Genomic DNA, 25,774 nt, shown 5'->3' on the forward strand with positions numbered 1-25,774 from the left:
TTCTTTAAAGACAAGGTTTTGGCTTTATTTACAACATTTGGGGTTTGTGTTGATCGTTACTGTTGGGGCGTTCAGTCTGGTGTTTGTTGTGAAGTCTCTGAGCACAATCCATGGAGGAGAAAAAGATTCCATGAAAGGAGTCAGTGTTTTCAGATTTGAGCTGGAACTTTCATATTTAGTTCAAATTGATGATGAACTCTGTCATTTAATGTTTCTGAAGCTCTCATTTATCAAACAATACCATTCTTTGTGTGTGTGTGTGTGTGTGTGTGTGTGTGTGTGTGTGTGTGTGTGTGTGTGTGTGTGTGTTGGACAGAGCTTTTGAGTGTGTCAAGGCACAGATTAGATTTTCTGATGAAGGCATGCGGTTAACCACAGGAAGTGTGTTTGTGTGTAATATTGTGTGTGTGTGTGTGTGTGTGTGCGTGCGTGCGTGTGTGCATGTACTATTTTGGCTCTGATTTAATGAAGCAGCAGAACAACAGCTCTTGAGTTTTGGAGAAGCAGAGTGTTGTAGAGTTACGGTTGACGCAACAGGATGTTATCAGCCTGAGAGCCTTGTGGAGTCAACCCTAGACCCTATACCACTCTGGTCTGAAGCGAAATACAGAGGAGTTACACACAGAGCAGCAGAATCAACCCAGACACAGACAGAGACAGAGACAGAGACAGAGACAGGCAGGTGGACCACTGCTGCCATGGCGAGGAAAACGTCCTTCTTTGATTTCTGGAGCAGAAAACGGGAGAGAGGAGAATTTATGGAAAGAGCCAATCAGCTGAGCCTTCTTCCCACAGAGTTGTAAGTCTGAACAAGCTTCAATTAAAGCATCAACATCAGTTAATATCACAGTACGGACAGGCGCTGGATCATGAGAAAATATTCACTGATTATGACAAAAAGTGATTGTGACAACAAGCCTTCTCCAGAATTGCTGATTCCTTTAATTGGAAATCATGACATTAACCTGTTAAAGGAATGATCAACAACAATAATGTAAAAAGAAAAATAGTTTTATTCTACAGGAGGAGGTCCACATCCTTACTATTTATTTTGATTTCACTTGATCTGTCCTAAAGAATAATAGAAAATGTGTGTGTGCATGTGCACAGTAGTCCCTGCCACGCCCTTTCTAACATCAGATATTCTGTGCTCTGATTCAAACATGATCTAATGATTCTAGTTCTATCCGATGAGGCTGCATTAGGGACACAAGCACACACACACATGCACATGCACACACACGCACACACACACACACACACGCGCACACACACACACACACACACGCGCACACACACACACACACACACACACACACACACACACACACACACACACACACACACACACACACACACACACACACACACACACAGAGATGTTCACAAACCATAACAGGAAATGTGGACAAGAAACAAATGGCTTTCTGTCCTCAGACTAGATGTATACAATATAGAAAACGAGTAATGAAATGATGTCACAGATAATTAAATTAGGTTCTAAAGCTGAAAGAACCAAAATCTCTCTGGGGGGTGGGGTCAATAATGGTTTATGTGGGCAAGTGGGAAGTATTTTCTTCCTACAGGCAGTCAGACTGTCTCAACTGGCACTCTTTTAAATCATTTAAATAGTCACATTGAATCAAATGTTCTAATGTTCTCCAAAAGTCACTTAAATAATTAATTCATTATACACCAAAAATGCACAGAAGATTGGTTCGGCTGGGAAAAAAATAGTGTCACACAACTATTCACACAGGATACGTTTCAAATATAACAGGTCTAGTGTATTGAACAAAAATGTTATATTTAACAAAAAAAAACACAACATGAAATATAGGACATTTCAATTTAGTTGTAAAAGTTCAGCCAATGTAGTCAAAGTCTCTTTTTGCCCTTTTTCTGTTTGTTAGTTTAAGGTAAAGGTAAAAAAAAAGGTAAAGGCAGTTAAAAAAAACAGCTTTCCTACTGTTAGACCATTTGACAGGACTGTGTGGGCGTGGCTGTATCAAACGGTCTCCATTGCAACAGTCAGTTTTTATAGAACGTTCAGGCAGAGAACTGCAGTGATTGGTTCTTGTGTGCTAAGCATTAGAGCATAGCCCGCCTCATCTAAACCAAATTTCTGTAAAGCTAATCAAACTTAAACAACAGTAAATCTAAAAGTAAACTATCTTTAGTTTGGATTGATAAAAACGCCTAACTCTTTTCAGATGCAACTAACTCCCTAAGTTACATAGTTCGAAGGATGTGGTGGATTAAGGTTAACAGGGCCTTTAAGTCACTTTTATTGGTTATTCCTTTTAACCCGGGTTACGTCAGTCATGTAGGCTACTCATTGGTCATTTTTGGCTCCATAGGAAGCGGTTGCTAGGTGACAGTGGAGTGCGTTTGGCGCTGAAGAGCAGCAGGATGGTGTCTCTGCTGCCCCCTGTTGGTACGGAGGTTTACAGACGCCTCACTCAGAGCTCACTGAAGAACAAGGAGGTAACACACAAACATGCAAATGTTGTGAATAAATACGATCCCTGGAGAGAAGTGTGCCAACCATATAAGTAACTTACCTAGTTAGGAACGGCCTTCAGAGGCCTGTTGTTGGTGGTGAGTCACAAAGATTGACTTTGAATTATAATAAGGCTGAATAAATGAATTATTCAGATTATTTGTGATTTTTTTTATTGGATAGACGCTTCAATCTAAAGTGATTTACAACTGTGGCTAGGCAGTTCGCACTAAGGGTCTTCCATAAGGGTCCTCACTGGACTTTGCCCTGACCGGTAATCAAACCCTGGTTTACTGTACCAAAGTCAGTGGTGTTACCTACTGAACTATCCAGCTGCTTTCATCAGTGAAATATCTGTAAATGAAACTATAAACACTTTTGTTCATTCCCAAACAAAGGTAAAGAGTTTGGTTTGATTTCACTAAGGAGGCAAATAATAATTTGAACTGTACGTATCTGTTTCCATTGGTCTACTTGACTGTTGCTCATTAACATGTCACACCATATCTTGCTCTCTTATTGGCTGGTTCTGTGATTGACAGGTGTCAGACAGAGCGTCTTGTCCAGCCCCTGAACTGGAGGCTGGGAAACCCCTCCCCTTCACCTTTGGAGCTCCGCCCCCTGAACTTCTCCACACCCCATTGGAGGATCTGGATCCGTTCTACCAATCACAGAAGGTCTGTTTTCTTTTTTTCTTTTTGTTATAAACTTAATTAACATTGATATTAACAATAAACAACAAAGCTAGGGCTTCAATAATAGTAGAGAAAAAACACAGCAACACATTAAATAAATATGCTATATAGAGAGCACAGAAATTGAGCTTTAGCTATTTTTCTTATTTATTATGCTTCTGTCGTTCTTGTGAACCCGATATCTCATGAACGCTTTGAGGGATTTTCTTCAACCCTTGGAAAAAATGTCCACTTTGACTCAAAGATGAACAGACTAGATTTTGGTGGTCAAAGGTCACTGCTACCTTACACATTGTGAAGTGGCAGTACCCTACCATATTGTAGCTTCTTAAGAGCTTTACTTTCTCCAAAGCATTTTCTACCACAACTTGGCTTTCACCAATTTGTATGGAGGAATAGTTCTGGTTTGTTATATAGAAATTGTTTTTTATATTGTTTGGTTTCATTTTCACCACCGGAATAATGGTTTCCGATCAAAGTACTTACAATTATGAAATTAGCCAATCACAGAAGGTCTTCTACAAACAAGTCAATTAGGTTATTAGCTGTTGTGTGGACGTAACTTTAGTTCTTTGAATACTTATTATAATCCCGCACCAGCAACAAATGGATATGCATTACATGGTCTTTTTTGAACCTGTTACAGACATGCCATGATCACACAGGTGTTACCCCTCCCCCCTCCCCTCTGACCCTGCAGACCTTCATCGTGCTGGCTAAAGGCTCTGACCTCATCAGGTTCCACGCCGCTGATTCCTGTTCCCTGTTCAGTCCGTTCAGCTTCACGAGGCGCGGCGCAATCAACGTCATCACACGACCATATCCTTTATGATGTCACTGCCTGAACACACACACACGCACGCACGCACACACACACACACACACACACACACACACACACACACACACACACACACACACAAGCAGTTACACACACTCGGTTTTATTTATTTATTTTTTCCTTAAAACACAAACTTTGTTCCGTTTCTTCGTCCTGATGACGATTCTGATCAACTGTGTGTTTATGACGTTCAATGACCCCCCGGAATGGAGCCAGACTGTGGAGTAAGACAAATGCGTGCACAAACACACACACACACACACACACACACACACACACACACACACACACACACACACACACACACACACACACACACACACACACACACACACACACACACACACACACACACACACACACACACACACGCATGCTGCATCTGACATCATGTATTGGGACAAACAAAATCTGTTTCTACAGGGGACTAGAATCGTTTACCCCTGATCTCCCCCTTGCTTGCGTTCACAGATACGTCTTCCTGTCCGTCTACACTCTGGAGCTAGTGTTGAAGGTTCTCTCCAGAGGGTTCTGTGTAGGAAGGTTCTCCTTCCTCTGGAACCCGTGGAACTGGCTGGATGTTCTGGTCATCAGCACAGGGTAATCACCAATCAATAAGCAATAATATAACCACCAATCAATAATAAACAATACACATTATATGGCTTAAAGTGTGTGTCCCAAAATGATGTAATCCAGGTGTGTGATTCAGTCCCATTGGTGAATAAATCCAGCTGCTAGCCAATGCAGTCTGCCTTTATAAAGGTAATTGAACCAACGTGTCCCATAGACAGTCATAATCTAGTAGAAAGCCTTCCCATAACAGTGGAAGCTGTTAGAGCTGCAGCTCCATATGAATGCCTATGGATTTATTATGGGATGGCAGAAAAGCTGCTGGAGGTGACACATACATTTGGCCAGATTGAGAATCACTGTTTATGAATCTTAAAATATACATGATCATTATGTTGATTTATTGATATTATATTTGTCTGTTTTCAGATTTCTCTCAGTTTTTGCTGATTTGGGAAAATGTTCTGTTCTGAAGACGATTCCACGAATCCTGAAGATCATTCCAGTTCTACCAGGTTAGTGTGTCCGCGTGTGTGTGTGTGTGTGTGTGTGTGTGTGTGAATATGTTTGTGTGTTAGTGTGTGTGTGTGAGTGTATCTGTGTGTGTGTTTGATTGAATGTATTATTGAGTGTGTGTGTACGGTGTGTATAAACTCCACCTGCTCTCTTCCAGGGCCAAAGATGACTTTCGGAGCTCTCATCCAATCAGTGAAGCGTCTGGTTGGAGTGGTCGTCATGACGGCATTGTGCCTCAGCGTCTTTGCTCTGATTGCTCAGATTAGCTTCATGGGAAGTCTAAAGAACAAATGTTATTATTTTGTTCCAACGAACTTAAGCTCCCTAAACAGCCCAGGTATGTTAAAACCCCCTGTAAACTCAAATCCACTAAATCCCTCCAGAAATGTAATTTGTGGAGTTAGTTGCATGATAGTAAGAATCTGAAAAGAGTAAGGCATATTTATCAATCCAAATTAAAGATCTCCTCTTATCTTCAACCACTTCTCTGGGGCGGGTTGAAGGAGCAGCAGCTCCATTGAACCCCAAACAACCCTATGCCGGGCCACTTCAACTGTCATTCTCAGGCCATCGTGGAGATAATATCTCTCCACCTATTCCTGGGTCTTCCTCCTCCCAGCTGGACGTGCCTGGAACACCTCCCTGGGGAGGCGCCCAGGGGTCATTCTTACCAGATTCCCCAACTACCTCAACTGGCTCCTTTCTACTGAAAGGAGTAGCGGCTCTGCCCAAACGAAAGCAAATTCACATTAGCACATAATTTTTCTGGTAGCAAAATAACTACTCACCCCACGATCCTTGACGATCTCCGAGCTTTTCCCACATAACGAGCGTTTAGCACTCTTGTTTCAAAATGTACACAGACCATTTTACATACATCTCTACATTTCTACACTGCTGTTCCTCTGTAATAAAAAGAAAACGCCCATTATCTACGCTTTCAGCTGCCGACAGCTGAGCTTCTTTTTCTCTGCACAGTCTTAATGGCGGCCAGCGGAAAGCCGAATTTCGCATTGTGTCATCTTCCGGAGCATGTATACCATTGTTTCACGCTAGTGGTCAGGTTGCCTTGGATGGGTATTACATTATGGCTTATATAATCAAATCCCCTATGGAGAAAATGAACCGGATTTTTACTTCCGGAACCGCAGTGTTGAGCCCTGTAACATGTAACAAGTTGTAAATGAACATTTGCTTTCAATCAGTTAAATGTAAAAGCTTATTGAGACACACAACTTTGATACATTGATATTCTGCTATTTTAGACCTTTATAGGCTTTAAAGTCAGTTCTCTCTGAAATGTTGTTTCCATTCGTCCACTCATAGAGAACCAATACTTCGCGCCTCATCATATTGATGCTCTGACCTGTTCAAACTCCACTGGGTGAGTTCATTATACACACATTTACATGATGAAGATGCCGGTCATGAAGTATTTTAGCAGTAGTAGTTCTTTATTCAGTCATTATAAAACAATGGTTTTATTGGTTTGTTCAGGGGGGGAATCTGTCCAGACGGCTTTACATGTATCAGGGGAGGAGTAAATCCAAACTACGGCTTCACCAACTTTGACTCCATGGGTTGGTCCATGCTGACTCTGCTCAGGATTCTGACCCGGGATTTCTTAGATAATCTGCTGCCACTGGTCAGTGACTGTTCTACTGCTTGTACTGGTTTAATACAAGAAATGAAGGACTTTCGAATGTTTTCCCACTGTTTTCAAGAAAAGGATTTGTAATGCTAACTGTTTTTTGAGGATTACGGATTACTTAGCTTTTTTACTTTGTGATGCTATTCCTCGGGAGTTGAAAATTGAATCGATTATTTCTTAGTTGTATTACCTATATCTTGGTTTCTGTATTTTTTTCTTCTCTTTTGTGGTGGGTAGATTTAACCGACGACAATATAGGATAGACATAGCTTAAGCCTTTTGACTATTTGTGGTTGGATGTGTGTAGAATTTGATATGGTTAAAATGATTGTTTTATAATGACTGAATGAAATAACTACTAAAAAAATGACTAGTAATGTACTGTGTGTCTCTCCAGATGGTGAGAACAGGAACTTATCACATGACCTTGTTCTTCATGGCCATTGTGTTTTCCGCTTGTTTCCTCCTGCGTTGCCTCATGGTTACGGTGGTAGCCATGGCGTTTGGCGAGTGGGAGGCGGAGTCTTTCGCTGAGGCAAAACAGAGAGATGAAGAGTTCAGGTTGATCATGGATGCGCTGAAGAGGAGCGAGGAAGAGGAGGTGAGGTCATCTATTGAAGATGGAGTCAGTCATTCTGGAGACAATTGCTGTCAAACACTTTTAGACAAAATCAGTGAATATCTCCTCGCGATTCTTCTAGCTACCTGTCCGCGTGTGTGTGTGTGTGTGTGTGTGTGTGTGTGTGGAAAACACACACACACACACACACCCACCCACACACACACACCCACCCACACACACACACACACACACACACACACACACACACACACACACACACACACACACACACACACACACACACACAGCTTCTAGTTTGAACATTAAAAAACCCCGTCTACCAAGTACATGTCAGTACGGAAACGCAAGGCAGATGTAGGGTTACCGTGCCCTGCCGAACCGAGCTGTGCTACTCTGTGGAAACGAGGCATAAATGAAGCTTTTAAAATGTGTGTGTAATTGTGTGTGTTTGTGTTATCACAGCAGGCGGCCTGCAGGGCGGCGCTCTCACCGTCACAAGATGAAGCAGAGAAGAAGAGCAACGAAGGTGACCAGTTAAAATCATAAAAAACTTAACAAGATATGAAATATTCTGAAGGTTTCTCTGCATAACAGAGGTATCATGCTGGTTCATTATTATTATTATTATTATTATTATTATTATTATTATTATTATTATTATTATTATTATTATTATTATTATTATTATTATTATTATTGTTGTTGTTGCTGTTGTTGTTGTTGTTGTTGTTATTTTTTATAAGCTCATATCAGTTCTTCTTGTTCTGGTCAGTAGTGGACAGTAACAAAGTCAATTTACCCTGCTGTGCTAGCCTATGGCCCTGCCGTCCTGGACTAATATGCTGCTTTATACAAATGTACTGTATGTTTGTTATTACTGCACCAATCCATAGCAATGACAGATCCTCTCCCTCAGGCCGCTGTCCGCTCCTGCCCTCTGCTTGTTGTTGTGGCGGATGGCCGAGGCTCAAACTGTGGCTCTCCAACCCGTTCTTTGACCTGGGGATTGTAGCCTTCCTAGTGGTTAACATCGTCTTCATGGCCATGGAGCATTACCCAATGAGAGATCGGTTTGAGGAAATGCTGAGTGACGCTCATCTGGTCAGGAAATATTATCAATATATATTATATTTATATTATACATGTTTTTATGTTAAAAGTTTCAATATGAGGAGATGTATCATTCATCTGGTCAATGTTTCATTCCTTTTATTCTGGAACTTTTCTGGAAATATTTGTATTGTTATATAGCCTAACTAGCTTCTTGTCCTTAAAGGCCACCATAGCTTCTAAAGGAGTTGGCAAGGGAGCGTTGCGATCTACAAACTTACTACTATACTAGATGCTGATTAATACTCCCATATTACGCACAGTTGCTAAAGGTATCAAAGGAGTATAACAAACTCTTTATATGTCTATGCCTGTGACCCCTCAGGTGTTCACTGCAGTCTTCATGGTGGAGATGGTGGTCAAACTTGTGGCTCTGGGCCTGTGCGGATACTTGCAGGTCAGAATAACTGTTTGTTTTTGGATCAACGATGGTGATTGACAGCTGTCTCCATGGTAACGTGTGTGTGTGTGTGTGTGTGTTTCAATGACTACAGGTTGGCTGGAACATCTTTGAAAGCATCATAGTTGCCGTCAGTCTGCTGGAGCTGTCTTTAATTGACACACAATCATTCGGTCTTCTACGCTGCCTCCGATTGGTCAGTGGGACCGTGACATCATCAAAACAACTAGGGGTTTCACGTTCTACAGATCCTCGATACCATTTGATTTTTTCGAACTTGGTTTTTCTTCTTTTATCAAAGATGTCTGTGCCATTTTAGTCTATTCTAGTGTAAGATAATGGGGTTTTACCTTACGCAGCCATCTCAAGATCAGCTCTAGTTTCCTAGGCAAGCAACCATGGTCTTAGTGGCCAAGCTTGGTATTGCAGATATTGCCTGTCTATTGCGGTACCTGGATCCAGAAATGGATTTTTTGTATCCAATACAACAGGATTCTGTCTATGAAAACATGTTCTGGATATCAATGAAGGGATCATAATTATATTTAGATCAAATATGTTCTTGTAGTAAAAGTTAAAAATAAAAAGTACCAGAAATATGTAGGAAATATATTTTTGAATTCACGGCGTTCAGTTAGAAACACACTGAGCATAGTCTATGGTCCCACGACCAGGAAGCCACCACTTACCACTTAGCAACTTTCCATAGGAATGAATAGGGAGCCATTTTTAGATCCAGTGTGTTTCTTTTATTAGGTCCATGGGCTACAGGTGCATCTAAAAAACGTAGAATATCAATGAAAAGGTTTTTTTTTCCGTAATTTAATTCAAAAAGTTAATCTTTCATATATTCTAGATTCATTACACATGAAGTTAAAATAATCTAGAATCAACACACCTTTCAGAAGGTAAACATTTCTTGTATTATAAATCCCTTTTTTTATGAAATAAATAACCCTAATATTTTGAGCCTGGATTTTTTATTCCATTAGCTGTCTGCCGCAATCATCAAACGAAAGGCCTGACATATTTCACTTTGTGTAATGAATCTAGAATATATGAAAGTTTTCATATTCAATTTTTTTTAGATTCACCCGTATGTATACCAAATAATATCACTGCCTTTCTGTCTGTGTGTCTCTGCAGCTGAGAGTGTTCCGCTTGGCCCGGTGGTGGCCTGGGTTCCTGCTCTTCTTAAAGCTTATATGGAGATGTCTTCAGTCTCTCAAGAACCTGGCTGTACTCCTAGCCATCGCTGTCTTCACCTTCTCCGTGGCGGGCATGACGCTGTTTGGAAGCAGCTATAAAGAGTGCTCGTGCCGGATCTCGTCTGACTGTGGCCTCCCTCGCTGGCACATGAATGATTTCTCCCACTCCTTCCTGCTGGTGTTCAGAGCGCTGTGGGGAGACTGGGCCCTCACCCTGTGGGACTGTATGGAGGTCTCAGGTCAGGCTGGCTGTCTGATATATTACACTTTGATCATCGGCATCGGAAATCTGCTAGTGAGTCTCAGTCCACCTCCGCATGTACTGTACACAGGTGTTTTGGTAACTGTAACTGTGTGATTTGTCCTTTTGTCCACATGCAAACATCACAACCTGACACTCAAACTGGAGCTTTTTGAAACCTCCACCCAAAGTGGAGATTAAGGAGAACTCTGTATTTTTGTATTGGTGTGGACAGGGAAACTGGTAACCTGGTGCTACCAGACCATCGTACTTCATTTAATTTGTACAGAAGGTCTGGAACTGCTGTAATTGGCAAACGTTCACTCACTTGGAGGCGGGTGTCTGTTGAAGTTTAAAACTATTGGATCTGCTCAGTGCCACTCTGGATTAGCCAACCAATCGCATAACGTTTGGGGTTGTGACGTATGTCATGAGCCGGCTTCTGACAGTGCGTTCAAGTTGTACAGGGAACTCGGAAATTTCCGATTTCACTACATATTGTAGTCTATGGGTCTACCGGTACCTGGCAACGGTAACTTGCTAGAGCCTAACGTTTAGTTATTTGGATGAGAAAGGTTGTAGGCGTCCATACTTTCCCGAGCAGATGCACTGGAACACAGACAGGTCGCAACTCGGAACTACCAAGTCGGAAATTTCTGAGTTCCGAGTATAAAGGAACGCAGCATTCAACTGAAACTGGAGCGCGACTTCGACGTCGTCGTTTTCAGCATCTCGCTCTGTTTGCTGATTGGATAACCAAAAATCTGAACGAGCAGAATCCCATGAACACACCCCAGCCCCAGACTGACTACTGAAGTGAAATGAAAATTGAGCGGAAGTAGGTAGGCGGGCTAGGAAACTGGAGCATTTGGGAAAGACTGCGTCATGACCTCAATGTTTTATTTCCATCTACTGAGCATGCTCCTCCTCAATTTGAATTTTTTATTTCACCTTTATTTATACAGGCAAGTTATTAAGAATACATTCTTATTTACAATTGCGGCTCGATAAGCGGGACATAGAACCTTGCTGAAGACTCACTTTTTTTTGCATTGGCCTTTAACAAAAGTTGAGACTCTTTTTTCTCATGTATCTTATATGTTATTTTGTATTGTATCTTGTACAGCACTTTGGTAAACTGATGTTGCTTTTAAATGTGCTATATGCTAAATTTGACTTTTGATTTTGACAAGCCACTTAACCCTTTCACGCATAGTGGTCACTACAGTGGACAGCTATTCAAATGCTGTTTTCTTGAATATGCATGGGTGTAGATCGCCTAGTTGCATATCAGCCACTACAGTGGACTCTTGTGTGTCATCCAATGCATTGCCAACCAGTGGCCAACCATTGTAAGAGCAGCCACAATTAGTCAAAACCAAGATGGCCGACAGGGAGCAGAAAAGTTGTGTAGCTCAGGAATATCTTGTAAATACTTCAAAAATAGCAGACTCTGGCAGGTAAAAGAAATATGGCAACATCAATTAACATCTTAGGAGTCATATAGTTGTACAAATTTCCAATTATTCATTTTACATTGGGAGGAAATTAGGTTTAATCACATGTCCACTAAATTGGACATCATGCATCACGGACTTCAATAAATACTATGACTGCAGATGTGTTTTGCTTGAAAAAGCTTATTTTGCTGCAACTTTTTGGTTTTAAATCAATTGATTTATGTTATTAGAATGCAACTTGAAGTATTTGTGTAAAAAAAAAAACATTTTTTTAGACCATTCCATTATGTGTAAAACAGTCGGTGTCACTATGATGCCAATTTTCATATTAAAATAGCTTTGATGAAGTGATGTACAGGTCAGTAGGCTATACTGCAAAATGACATCTGAAAAAGAGAAATTGGAAAACCAAGGAAAAAGTTATCTGTTATTTTTATAGAAATTTTTGATTGAAAAAATTATTCCACACTTTTGCATTAGATTGAGGGATTGGAATATGTTAATATATGTGAACAGGCATTGAAAATATATATTATTTTATAGTTTTCAGATAATATATACTTTTTTCACTGTTTTGTTAAATAAATAAGTGCAAAGTTGAGAAGTCAAAACGCATGGAGTCCACCCGAGTGGACATGTGTAAAACTCTCTGAAAAATGTGTGTTTTAAAAAAATTAAGTTATATTTTTTCTTTTCATGCCTAAAGAAGTATAAAATCACTTGAGAAAAAAAATCCAGACTAAGGATATCATAATTCATGCATGAAAGGGTTAGAAAAAATGTATTACATTAGACGTATAATACAATTTAAAATGACGTAAAATACAATAAAATGACAAACAAAAATTTGCAATTAATCGATGTGCATGCTCACAGTGTTCTTCTGTGGTGTTTATTTTTAAAGGTATTTTTTGGCATTTTTATGCTTTATTGATAGTGTAGAGACAGAGTTGAAATGGGGCAGAGAGGGGAGTGACATGCAGAGAATGACCGCGGGCTGGAATCGAACCCGGGTCCGCTGCTGGCCGAGGCCCATGGGGGGGACGCCCTACCAACTGAGCTAAGGGCGCCCCTTTCTGTGGTGTTTGAAATGTATCATTATCGGCATCTTTTGGCCTGCCATGATTACTTTAGTGTTTCTGTTTTTTTGCTTTGGAGAGATATTCTAAAATGCGTACTGGAACTTTCCTGCAAAACAGTGGGAAAAAATGAGTTGTTTTAAATATCCGTGTACGTTCGGACATAACTTTAGCAGGTTCCTCCAGGGTCTGTGCTGGGCCGGACAGATATTTTGTATCATTATTGGGCCGATACTGGCCAAAATTATATCGAATCTGCTTTCGGAATAAATAAAACCAAATAAATCAGATCTGATTACCCTAAAAATAACCAAAAAATTCCTTTCTAGGCTACTAACTGAGCTTAGTTTTTACAATCAAATTTCATAACTTTTTCAAGGAATTTCATGACTGTGGGAACCCTGGCAAATGAATATGAAAAATGTATATAAAATGAAATGAATGTAAAGCCATCTGATCCTGGTCTATTTCCAGATGGTGAATCTGTTCCTGGTTTTGCTGCTGAGTTCTTTTGATCATCTCACGGTTCCAGAGAAGAAGAACAGCCTTCAGATCGCCGTGGGAACCATCAGAAGGACGCTCTGGGCTTTGATGGGAAAGAAGAAGAAAGACGTCGCCTCAGAAACTCCAGGTAAAACCAGAACCAAAGCCTCATTTACACTGAGCAGTTTGGTTCGGTTTGGCATTTTGCATTTATTTGCATTTCCACTGTCTAAAGTTGGGAAGGGAATCAAAATAACCCTTGCCACTGTCACTGTAAACCTTTTATGGAGAGTATTATGTATCATATCTTTTCTCATATTTTTCTGGTTTCATTTTCTATCATAAGCGAGTGACATTGAGGAAGATAAAAGGAAGGAGTATTTGGCCTTGACCTCAGTGAGAGCAGAGCAGCCTGGGTCAGAGGACACGTGCATCCAGAGGAGGGTTCCCATCGCCGAGGCAGAGCTTGAGTTCAACGTCAATGGAGTAGAAGAAGAAGAAGAAAAACAGAGAAAGGTGAAGTCACACATGTTTAACACACAGTTTTTTGTTGCGAATATAGGCTACTGTTGTCTATGGCATGCAGTAATGATTTGGTTGATTTACTTATCAAGTAGGTCTATACATGTTTTGGTTATATTTTTAAATTGAATCTTATAGTTCTACTCGATAATGTTAACATATACTGTACGTCGGGAGGTGTGTCCGTGAGTGGCCAGCGGGTGAGCAAATAGTCTATATTTTAGGCTGTGTGTAAAAAGTATTTTTGTACAAAGTTAAGGCCAAAAATATTAATTAATACTATATATTTCGTTTGATAAAATCATGTTATGAATTTAGCAAATTATCATATGCATCTCTTTCCCATAACAACTAACCCTGGAAGTTTAAACTATAATCTGATGTTGTTGGAAATGTGTGGATCTCACGGAAGGGAAACAATGCTTTGGAATAGACTATATGCTAATGCATTATTTCACTTCTCGCAACACATTTTTTATAGGCCTACATATAGTCCTACAGGTTCGCTAAAACGTGATATTTCATACACAAAGTTGGCCAAAACAGCTTAACAAAGATCATGCCAATCATGTGATCAGTGCGCGTGTGTGTGTTTGTGTTTGTGTGCCAGTTACAGCGGCGCATGCACAGGCTTTCTTCCTTCCTAGTCGCTTTCTTTGCGGCCGGTTGCCTCCCTTTTCTCCTCATGTCAGTAAAAATGCTGTGCTTATTAAGAGCGTCATCATATTCAGGAGCTATTTAGCATTCGCCATGTGTGGTAGATTGTGGGATGAAACTGGGAGGTGAAGTGGGATGACACGGGCGGAGATCGTCTGCGCACAATTCACCGCAGGTGGATAATTATAAAGGGAAGATTGCGTGCAACAGTGCGCCGCACAGTTTTATAAATCTCAACTTTTTTTTTGCGCAGCACATTCTTGGCTTTGTGCGAACGCAATGTTTTGGGAAGGTTTCTACGCACACTTTTATAAATGAGGCCCCTGGTCGCGTCTGTCAATTGGGCTCCTTATACTACATTACCCATGAGCCTTAGCTGCTGTTGTGAATCAGAGCTCTGATACACAAAGGTGTATGGAGAACCTGAAAAACATACTTGAGTCAGAGTAGAAATACCTCACTAGAACAATTACTCCGTTACAAGTCACCTATTACAATGACACTTGAGTTAAAGTCCAAAATGATTAATGATTCATTAAAAGTAATTTAGCATTAAGAGTGTTTAGCTTGTGTGGAATGTATAATGCTCAAAGATGCTAAAGTAAAAGTCTGCATTAACGTTGCCTAAGTAGAAGTCTATAAGTTGGCTTTAATCAGGAAAAAGTACTTAAATTCTTAAAATGCAGTGAGAGTTTTGGCACATTTGCATGTAACATGAACAGACTGTTCATTTGTATAAGAACAATAATCAAACGGTGATGATATTCATTTCTGATGATTGTGTTTGTTCAGTGTGAAGATGTGCCGGACAAAGAACACAAACAGTTAAAAGGAAACACACCTGAAGACTGCTGCAGCCACAGTACGGGACACTTTACCACAAACGACAGTGCTTTATATACATGAAATACATAAAATACATGAAATTACACATGATCAATGATTATGTGTAACTGTGTGTGTGTGTGTGTGTGTGTTTCAGAGTGTTACCGCTGCTGTCCGTTCCTGGATATAGACACGTCCCGCCGCCCTGGGACGGTCTGGTCTAACTTCAGGAAAACCTGTTTGTTCATCGTACAGAATAAACATTTTACGATCTTCATCATCGTCATCATCGTGCTTAGCAGCACAGTGCTGGTAAACACACGCACACACATTATTCCACACACACAGACAGGCGCACACACAGACACGCACACAGACACACACTACTGAACAACAATATGCAATGACAAACATTAATATACAGTATGTTATTCTGTAAGATACAATATTGTGTCACATTATAGGCCTACATTACACTATTTTGTCTTATTACACCGCACTGATAAATCCTGTGTTCTGATTGGTCAATCAAGGCATTCCACTGTCAATGTTTTCTTGATAATACCCGCTGCTAATTCACCGTTGTTATGGGCTTACGGATATTATTCTAATGGATCACTTCTTGTAAAATCTTAACGTACTACTCCTTTAAAAAACACTATGGAATACTTTTTCAACATGAATTTGAACTTATGTGGAGAGCAGGGGGCATAGAAGACAATTATTTTAATTTTTTTTGTAACGTAATCAATAAAACCAAACTTAAAACAATATTCTGCTCCCAATATTCCCAGGTGTGTGAGGACGTGTACCTACCCCATCGTCCCACTCTGAAGGAGATAGTTCAGAGAGCAGACCAGCTGTTCACAGTTCTGTTCCTCACGGAGATGTTACTGAAGTGGATCGGCCTCGGAATGAAGAAATACTTCACAGACGTTTGGTGCTGGGTGGACTTCCTCATTCTACAGGTGAGAAGAACATAGAGTAAACATTCACAGCAAGGCCGTAACCATATTCAACATTCAGGGGCCTTTACATTTTTAGAAACATTTCTAAATTTGTAACTTCATGGTCTGCCTTCAAATGTAAACTACATGCTAACACATTGGCTGGAGTTTTATATTTATGTTTTGAAATAATGTCTATATACCCAGGGGGCAAAGTGATTTTATGGACATGGAGCGTTGTAAAAGGTTGTTCACCAAAAATGACATCTAGGACCTTCCACAATCACAACCTGGGTGGACAACCTTGTCAACAAGCTGCTGGAAAGCTACAGCGGGCCGACATAGCAAATCAGAACCACTGTTTAAGTGAATGGGGGTGAATGGGGATGGGCTAATGGGGAATTTTGTGAACTTATAGATATCATTATGAAACTTTGCCAGTTGATTACTGACATTAAAACAACAACTTTTTGTATTGCGGTATTTTCCCAAATGTTTAAATAAATATGAAAAATCATCAATATCTTACTAATGATGCGAAAATTTGCATATCTGCAAAGCCCCAAAATCTAGATGTTGGAAGAAAACAAAGTCAATTTGATTTTAAATTTTGAAAACAAAACAAGTGTCCAACTGCCTGAAGCCTTTCCTAATCACAGTTCAAATTTGATCAATAACCCATAGAAAATAATTTTTTTACACAGTTACATTTCATGTGCTATGGACCAAAAGTGTCCTTTTGGAGTCTCCAGCTGGTATTTTAGGAAACGGCTAGACATTCCCTTGGAAAAAACTGTGTAAAAAATTAATTTTCTAAGGGTTATTGATTACATTTGAACTGTGATTAGGAAAGGCTTCAGGCAGTTGGACACTTGTTTTGTTTTAAAAATTTAAAAACAAATTGACTCTGCTTTTGTCCAACATCTAGATTTTGGGGCTTTGCAGATATGCAAATGTTCGCATCATTAGTAAGATATTGATGATATTTCATATTTATTCAAACTTTTTGGAAAATACTGTAATACAAAAAGTTGTTGTTTTAATGTCAGTAATCAACTTGCAAAGTTTCATAATGATATCTATAAGTTTAAAAAATTCCCTATTAGCCCACCCCCATTCACTTAAACAGTGGTTCTGATTTGCTCTATGTCGGCCCCCTGTAGCTTTCCAGCAGCTAGTTGACCAGGTTGTCCACCCAGGTTGGGATCCTGGAAGGTCCTAGATGTCATTTCTGGTGAAGAACCTTTTACAACGCTCCATGTCTGTTTTAAAAAAAAAAGGGGTTTTGCCCCCTAGGTATTTTTTCATTGTATGTAATAGTAAGAAAAAAATGAAGCAGTACATCATAATACTTGCTCTGGTAGTAATAATTATGACAATTTAACAAATATATTTGACTACATTTGATGAATACTATTGTGGATGGTAGTGCGCAATTGCTTGTTGTATATTTATGGTATATATTTTTTACATCTATATATTGGGGTAGATGAAAATGAATATATATATATACTCTATAGGGGATGTGCCCCCTCAGTATATATTATATGACGGCCTTGATTCACAGGGATTATGGGTAATATACTTAAAACTCAACAGGAAGCAGCCTCCTGATAGGCTAGAAACACCGCTTTAACCTGTGAAAAGATTAGGCCACAGGTAACCACGGCAAAGGCGCTGTCTTCATTCTACGCTAAGCTATGCTAAGCTAAACAAACGTAGGGATGAGAACGAGGCATGTGATGTGAACATGTGACTTTCTGACATAAGGAACTCACCTTTGAATGATGTCATCATAATAGCTCCAAATAGCTATTATGATGTCAACAACGCCAATTTAGGTAATGATAAATAAATCATCATAGAAGTAAGAACAGTTTAATCAAAATAATATATATAAAATACTGTGTTTAAAATAAAATAAAGCAGAATGCTTCAGTATAGGACTTGAGGTGTACCTGTGTTGTGTTGTGTTGTGTTGTGTTGTGTTGTGTTGTGTTGTGTTGTGACATGATGTCATGGTGAGGAGAATGATGTCATGGTGAACTGTGATGTTGCAGGTGTCTCTGGTGTGTCTAATGGCCGACGTGTTTGGATTCTATGAACTGGGAGGGTTCTGTTCTCTGAGAGCGCTGATTCCTCTGAGGATCCTGTCTCGCTGCCCGGGACTGAGGGTAAGACAACTTTTCAAAATGAAAGTCAACTCACGTTTGGCCAATGCAATGACATGCTCAGTTTGCATTAGCAGCAGTAATGTATTTCCTAACCTGTGTGTGTGTGTGTGTGTGTGTGTGTGTGTGTGTGTGTGTGTGTGTGTGTGTCTCAGGCTGTGCTGCAGACTCTGGTGTGGACGGTCCCGTCCATGTTAAAGGTTGTACCGTTGTTCCTAACCCTCTGGTTGGTCTTCAGCGTCCTGGGAGTCAATCTCTTTGCTGGAAAGTTTTATTACTGTTATAATGAGACGTCAGAGCAAATTTTCCACTTAAAGGACGTGAGCAATAAGAGCGACTGTTACACTGCGATGATGTGGTACAATGACACCATCCAGTGGACCAACTCCAGGTATACCTTCGACAGCGTTCTCAATGGATTCCTCTCACTACTGGTGAGTCATGAAGGATCCAGCAGTTCAGACTTTGTTTGAAGTGGTTTGAAGTCGATTGCATGACATCTCTAGGAGGAGTTTGTTAAAAAATTTAAATGTGAAAATTGCGAAAATATGCACAACATCCCAAATGGTGTTCTTTCTGTTGAGCGTGGCCAAAAACTCATGATAACTCATTTTTGCGCCTCGGGCCAATAAACCTTCCTAAAAAGGTTTATTGCTCATAATTCATTGCTGCTCCGTGCTTTTCCTGAACACCTTCTTGGGGCCCCCAGGGGGGGATTCTTTTTCCCGATAAGGCCCTGGAACCAATTTCAGATTGCAATTTTACGTACAGTGATTAACTGTATGTAATATATTTATAGATACATATATCATTTTAAGTGTCATTAAAGGTCTGAAACAATCTTCACATTTGATTTGAAGAATCCTGATAGAAGAAACAAGATATTACCCAACATTCAAATTGCCCTGGAAATGAACCAACATGCCCGGAAACATATTCTCAGGGTCATATAACATATAACAGGGACAAACGAAAAGCCCCTGGTAAAAACAATGTATTTCCTACTATGGTCTACAGTGCTGTTTTTTCCCATTAATATTTACAAAACATGTTTAGCTGCAGTGTGAGCTGTCTGTACTTCAATCCAGTGTTTTAATTATTCTGACCCTCTGTGTGTCTGTCAGGTTTACTCCACATCACATGATCAGGGGATGCATCTCATGTATTCAGCTGCCGACTCCACACAGGTGAGAACATACACAAAACAATCAACTACTTGGATTGATAGTGAGTTCAGCTATTAGCGCCTCCCTCTCCTGTGAATGGTCAGACCTGCAGTAGAATTGAAGAAGGCTTTCTGCCCTGTTGACGGACTCTTTTGACCAGGGATTTGATGATGCAAAGATGTTGTTGGGGAGCCCAGCCAGTGTTTTGTGTGTGTGTGTGTGTGTGTGTGTGTGTGTGTGTGTGTGTGTGTGTGTGTGTGTGTGTGTGTGTGTGTGTGTGTGTGTGTGTGTGTGTGTGTGTGTGTGTGTGTGTGTGTGTGTGTGGCATGTATGTGGCATGTACTGTATACAGTATATGTATGGAATCGGTCCATGATAAATGTCTCTGCCTGCTGTGTATAAAGGTGGATCCACAGCCAGCCTTTGGGTGTGTAGGTAACCGTGTGTGTGTGTGTGTGTGTGTGTGTGTGTGTGTGTGTGTGTATGTGTGTGTGTTTGTGTGTATGTGTGTGTATTATTGTGAAGGTGGAGTCTCAGCCGGCCAATGAGGCCAATTTCTTCATGTCCCTGTTCTTCGTCCTTTTCATCATTGTTTCCTTCTTCATCATCAACGTCTTCATCAGAAGCATCGTGGACAAACTGCAGACGGACAAGATAGGTTTATACAAATACACACACACACACACGCATACACACACACACTTTGTATACACTCGACACATGACACGTACAAGATACATATACACACACGTTTATACACTCACTCATTTAAACTGCACACAGACAAGATACGTTCATACATACCTTACAGCAGGATATTGGGTGTAAGCCGCAGCATTGATCTAACTGGACTCTCACCTTGTGTACAAAGTTTGTAATCAGCGTGGACATCGCATAGGAAATCGCAACATTTTCCACCAAAGGTCCCATGAATTTTTAGATCCAGGTTCTCCAGGAAGGTTATGCAAATCAGGCCAATGACGTATAGGGGCCTCTAGAGTTGACCCCATGCATGAATGCATACGTCTATTTCCTTGTTTGATAAATGAGTGCCGCAGACAGACAGACAGACAGACATACATTTCTGTGGTTTCCATAGCAACAGTGTCTTTACTCGTGCTGTCTTGTGTCTTTACATGGGAGGGAAATATCTTTTCATGACGGAGCAGCAGCGGACTGTGAACCAATGGCTCATCAGGCAACCGCAGACACCTGTTCCCCGACCGCAGGTGGGTTAACCTGAGCTGTTCAAATGCCCCTGCTGTGTGTGGAAGTCCCATTAAACCTCAGCTTAATAACACTGGTTTGAACACTAGGAGCTCCTGTAGCCACCTCTCTAAACCTTTTTGTTTCCATCTCATTATAGAACCGTTGTCGGGCGGGACTGTACGCCTTGGTGTCCAGCCCGTGGTTTGAGGTCGTCATGGTAACAGTGATCTGCCTGAACGTGCTGACACTAATGTTGGAGACGGATGATGATAGTCAGGACAAAGAGATCATTCTGTACTGGGCGCAGTTCTGCTTCATTGTATTGTTCCTGATAGAGGTGATACTGAAGATCACAGCGGTAGGACGACACTACTTCACCAGCAACTGGAACCTGCTGGACTTCACCGTGACCCTCCTGGCCGTCGTAGGTGAGCCAGGATGTCATAGTCTGCTCTGGCCATGTTGCCAATGGCCAATGTTCGTAAACAGGGTGGATATCAGCTGATATACATTGGCGAATCTCTATTTTAAACGTGTTCCAGCCAATCTCTACAATGTGCTGTTTGTGTGTATAGATATGTGGGGTAATGTTTGTTGATATCTTGATGATTCATTTGGGCAGCTGTGGATATACCGTACGTTGACAATCACGGGGTGACGTAGTTTATATAAGGAAGTCACGGGCGATCAGCGCATTGGCTTTGAATGGTGGAAGCCACACCGTTTTTTCAGTCGTGCATGTGTGTGTCTGTGTGATCCTGTGTTTGTTTTAGGGATTTGTCTTGTTGCTGAGTTTCTGTCTTTTGTTTAAGTTGAACGAGCTCATCTTTTGCTTTTGAACAGTTGTGTTCAATAAAAGGTGTTTAAATGGCTTTCTCCTCGAGTGGGCCTTTTGTGGTTAGATTGCCACTACAAAATGTTTCCTTCTGTCTTGTTTTCTCTCTACCAGGTGTCTTCCTACAAGATCTGTTGGTTAATTACTTCGTATCTCTGTACTATTCATGTGTTCTGCGTCTGGCTCGTATCTGGCGTATCCTCCATCTCTTCCGCTTCACCCGTGGAATCAGGAAGTTGCTTTTGAGCTTCATGATGTCACTTCCTGCTCTGCTAAACATTGGTTTCCTGCTCCTCATGGTCACGGTGTCCTTCGCTGTCTTCGGCATGTTTAACTTTGCCTTGGTTAAAACGGACGGCATGTTGGACAGCGTTAACTTTGAGACGTTTGGAAGCAGCTTGGCGTTTATGTTCATGGTGGCGTCATCAGACATGGTGGAACGGCTGTTGGCCACGCCTCCTCACTGTGACCCAGACACAGAGAATCCAGGTTTCACCGTGAGAGGGAACTGTAGCCCCCCGATGCTAACCGTAGCATTCTTCACTTCCTACTTCCTGATAAGCTCCCTGCTGGTTGTCCACATGATCATCGCAGTCGTCATGGAAACCTTTAACTCAGAGGATGACGAGCCAATCAGCAAGGCAGAGCTCCCAATGTTTTATAAGACCTGGAAGAGGTTCGACCCTGAAGGCTCGCAGTTCATTCCGTACAGGTGAGTCCCGGCATAAAAGATATAGTTATTAGGGCTGTCAAAGGATTAGGATTCTGTGGATTAATCACGATTAATCACGATTAATTATACCATTCGAAATAGGCCCGAAAAATTTAATTAAAAATGTTCTCTGCATATTGTTGTATGAATGGAAAGATAAAGGACTGAAGGTGAATATATACATTTAAATGCATTTTTATTCATTGAAAATCCAAATGATGGTGTGAATAATACTGCAAATAAATTATAATCAACTAGAACATATGCTACCACACCATACTTCAATTTGGCTGTCTCTATTCCTGTCTTTGAGCAAATATAGGATAGGCTATAGAATGGCATTTATTTGGTGAATCCATGGTTTTGCATCCCTGAATACAACCTGATTGCAGTTCGCACGCGTGTGCGTGTGTGTGTGTGTTTGCACACGCGACCACGTTCTATGGGACTGTTCATTTGTAACAGAGAGCCGACGTTAGGTTGATGTCACGTATTAAACACACACACCTCTGAAAACTACAGACGGAGCAGAATGTTTCTCCTGTTGCTTCCGAGAGCAACTGCCGCGCACGACACAGACGTGGCCGTTAGCAGCAACTATAGGTCCGTGGTTAGCAGTTTAAAACAGACTAGCGTGCTGCTATGTTTGGCCGCGCGCAGCTACTGATCCTGGGTCAGCCACATCGTTAGAGTGACTGTAGTGTAGAGCGGGTGGGATGCATGGGGCGGATCATTCTGCACATGCGTTAATTGCGTTAAAGAAATGAACGCGTTAATTCCAGAAGTTAATCACCCTGCGTTAACGCGTTAATTTTGACAGCACACACACACACACACACACACACACACACACACACACACACACACACACACACACACACACACACACACACACACACACACACACACACACACACACACACACACACACACACACACACACACACACACATACACATACACATACACATACACACAGGAGTCAAAGATCAATCAGTGTTGGGCGGTATTACGTCTACGCTCCAGAGTCAACGATATTACTGTTTAGCCTACAAATGGTCAAAGCAACGCAGTAGACGCTGAAACGTGCACATGAATTAGATAAAAAACAAACATTTGGTACTGTATATATAATAAAAGTGCACCTGTTGCCAAGGGACCGTAGATAAATGACTTCTGTTGGGATTTGGCACTTTAAAATATATAAAATATAAATATATAATTTAATATGAAATATATATAAAAAACACCTTGAATATCTGTGGTCGTCTGTCCTGTGTTTGACAGTGAACTGTCAGATTTGTGCGACGCTCTAGAGGAGCCCATGAGGATTCCCAAACCAAACAGCATCACACTGACACACATGGATTTACCGCTGGTTAGTGGGGACAGGGTCCACTGGAAGGACATTCTGGAGGCTGTGGCTGCACAGGTAACAACACCTCATCACATATTCATATGATATGAACTAGGCATGGGCTGGAATGATATCCTGTCGTTATTATAACCTTAAAGGTGCTCCAAGGAACTTTCAGTTTATATTAATTATTGCACCCCCTTTGGACAAAAGCGGTAGAGTTTTTTTCTACGCCAGCTGTAGTTCCTGGGTAAGCGTACCCACGACAAAGGCATTAAGAAAAAACTTTATAAAAATAGCATTCTTTGCATTGATGGTCTTGTTTGCGGTTGTCATTTATGATCTTCAGAGGAAAAATTAGACCGTTTCAGAAATACATTCAGAAAGTTCCTCGTAGCACCTTTAGTAACATAAGTTTCATGGTATCAGAGTATGGCGAGTACAGCTCCCAAATATTTTTGAAATATCTGGGTAAAAAAACTAAATTTATTTTCATTTCTAACAACAAGTACAATATTCAGAACATTTATTAACCTGTATGTTAACACCCTGACTTTTTCAAACCAGCCCATGCCAAATGACAACATTATTATTAGTACTGGTAGTTCAACTATTAACGTTCTTCTTCTAATCTATATTTTCTTCTTATAAATGTGCAGGTTTCGTGTGATTCATCTCATCTGGAAACCATCAGATCCGGAATGGAGGAAAAGTTTCCGTCTGAGGTTTTAATCTTCTCAAATGTTATTCTTTATTTAAAAAAACGTGTCACTCATATCAAGCGATCTGATTGGTTCATAGCTGTGAAGTCATGATCGTATACCATGGCATGACGTCAGCGATTGCTTTTATAAAAATGTTTGAATAGAAAAACATCCGCACACCCTGTTTCTGAAACCAAACCTGAGAGATTTTAGATGTATTGACGTTATTTATGCTTTAAATTGGATTGTTTCCCTCAGGTGACGTATGAACCAATCAGCAGCAGCCGCCGCAGGAAACAGGAAGAGGTGGCGGCGTTAGTGATCCTGAGATGGTACAGGAAGAAACGCCTCGCACACCATAACCAGTATTCATAATTTCCTTCGGGAAAGATAAAGTATCTATCTATCCATTATCTATCTATGTAGCTAACCCAGAACCTAACCCCTTATAATACGTCCATGGCCAAGACCATATACTGTATTCAGAAAGGCCCACAGGGTTCCCACAGTCATGAAGTTATGAAATTTGAAAAAATTGGAAATGGTTTGGAATTAACTGAATGTTTTGGAAAAGTTTATTTTGAATTAGAAATGTTTGCTAATGTTTAAAACATATTCATAAAAATCCCAAAACATGTCTAATGTTATGTGATATAGTTTCCTGAATAACTATTGTATAATATCTTGTTTGATTGCTTATCAAGAGGGATCCCTGGGAAGTGAGTGTTTCAACCATAAACATAATCTTCATATAAACTAATCCACGGTCCATCTCGTATATCTGTCATTATTAATCCCAGGTGATTTTCATGATACCATGTGTCAGATCAGATCAATAGGGAATATTATCAGATATTGGGCCAGTCTGGGAATACATTCCTTACCACTAGATTTCTTCACCAATGTATTTGTAAAGATTTTTAATAACGCATATTAAAAAGTTGAAAATCAACTTCCCTAGGACAATCCGTAAAAGCTGCTAAAAGTTATGGTACCCGGAGCCTTAAACCTCGGCCTTAAGTAGCTTGTGAGGGGTAAAACAAGTATTTTTTTCACCATTCTGAATTAATTTCAAGCATTTGTTTTGCACCCAAACCACTCCTTGGAAAAATGGCCATTTTACTTTCCTAACCTAATTATGCATTTTGCATCAACTCCTGAACCAAACATGATAACGTATAACAGGTGCTGTCACCCCCATGTTTTCATGGTCAGGGACTACAATGATACCACATACAACATCAGAAACTGGTGAGATGATTCGTTAAAGGTACATTAGTTGATTTTGCGAGAAAAAAAAAGAAATCACAGCATCTGATAACCTCG

At 40.6% G+C, this 25,774-nt stretch overlaps 1 protein-coding gene across 1 annotated transcript; it reads left to right on the forward strand.

Annotated features, from left to right (window-relative positions):
- Positions 1-647: 647 nt before the first annotated feature.
- On the forward strand, positions 648-25,774 carry LOC307264484 (sodium channel protein type 4 subunit alpha B-like). The gene is made up of 31 exons (XM_080045896.1): positions 648-799; positions 2,361-2,487; positions 3,046-3,180; positions 3,899-4,003; positions 4,175-4,263; positions 4,511-4,639; positions 5,042-5,127; positions 5,286-5,465; positions 6,455-6,512; positions 6,626-6,773; positions 7,177-7,380; positions 7,825-7,888; positions 8,279-8,463; positions 8,798-8,869; positions 8,967-9,068; positions 10,019-10,375; positions 13,335-13,491; positions 13,690-13,859; positions 15,315-15,384; positions 15,505-15,659; positions 16,142-16,315; positions 18,355-18,468; positions 18,621-18,899; positions 19,590-19,652; positions 20,157-20,285; positions 20,768-20,860; positions 20,998-21,268; positions 21,790-22,387; positions 23,675-23,819; positions 24,404-24,469; positions 24,707-25,774. The coding sequence occupies exons 1-31, from the start codon at positions 699-701 to the stop codon at positions 24,821-24,823; spliced, it is 4,743 nt and encodes a 1,580-aa protein (XP_079902022.1). The 5' UTR covers positions 648-698; the 3' UTR covers positions 24,824-25,774.

Source organism: Ammodytes marinus (assembly GCF_949987685.1).
Source record: "Ammodytes marinus genome assembly, chromosome: 17".
NCBI lineage: Eukaryota > Metazoa > Chordata > Actinopteri > Uranoscopiformes > Ammodytidae > Ammodytes > Ammodytes marinus.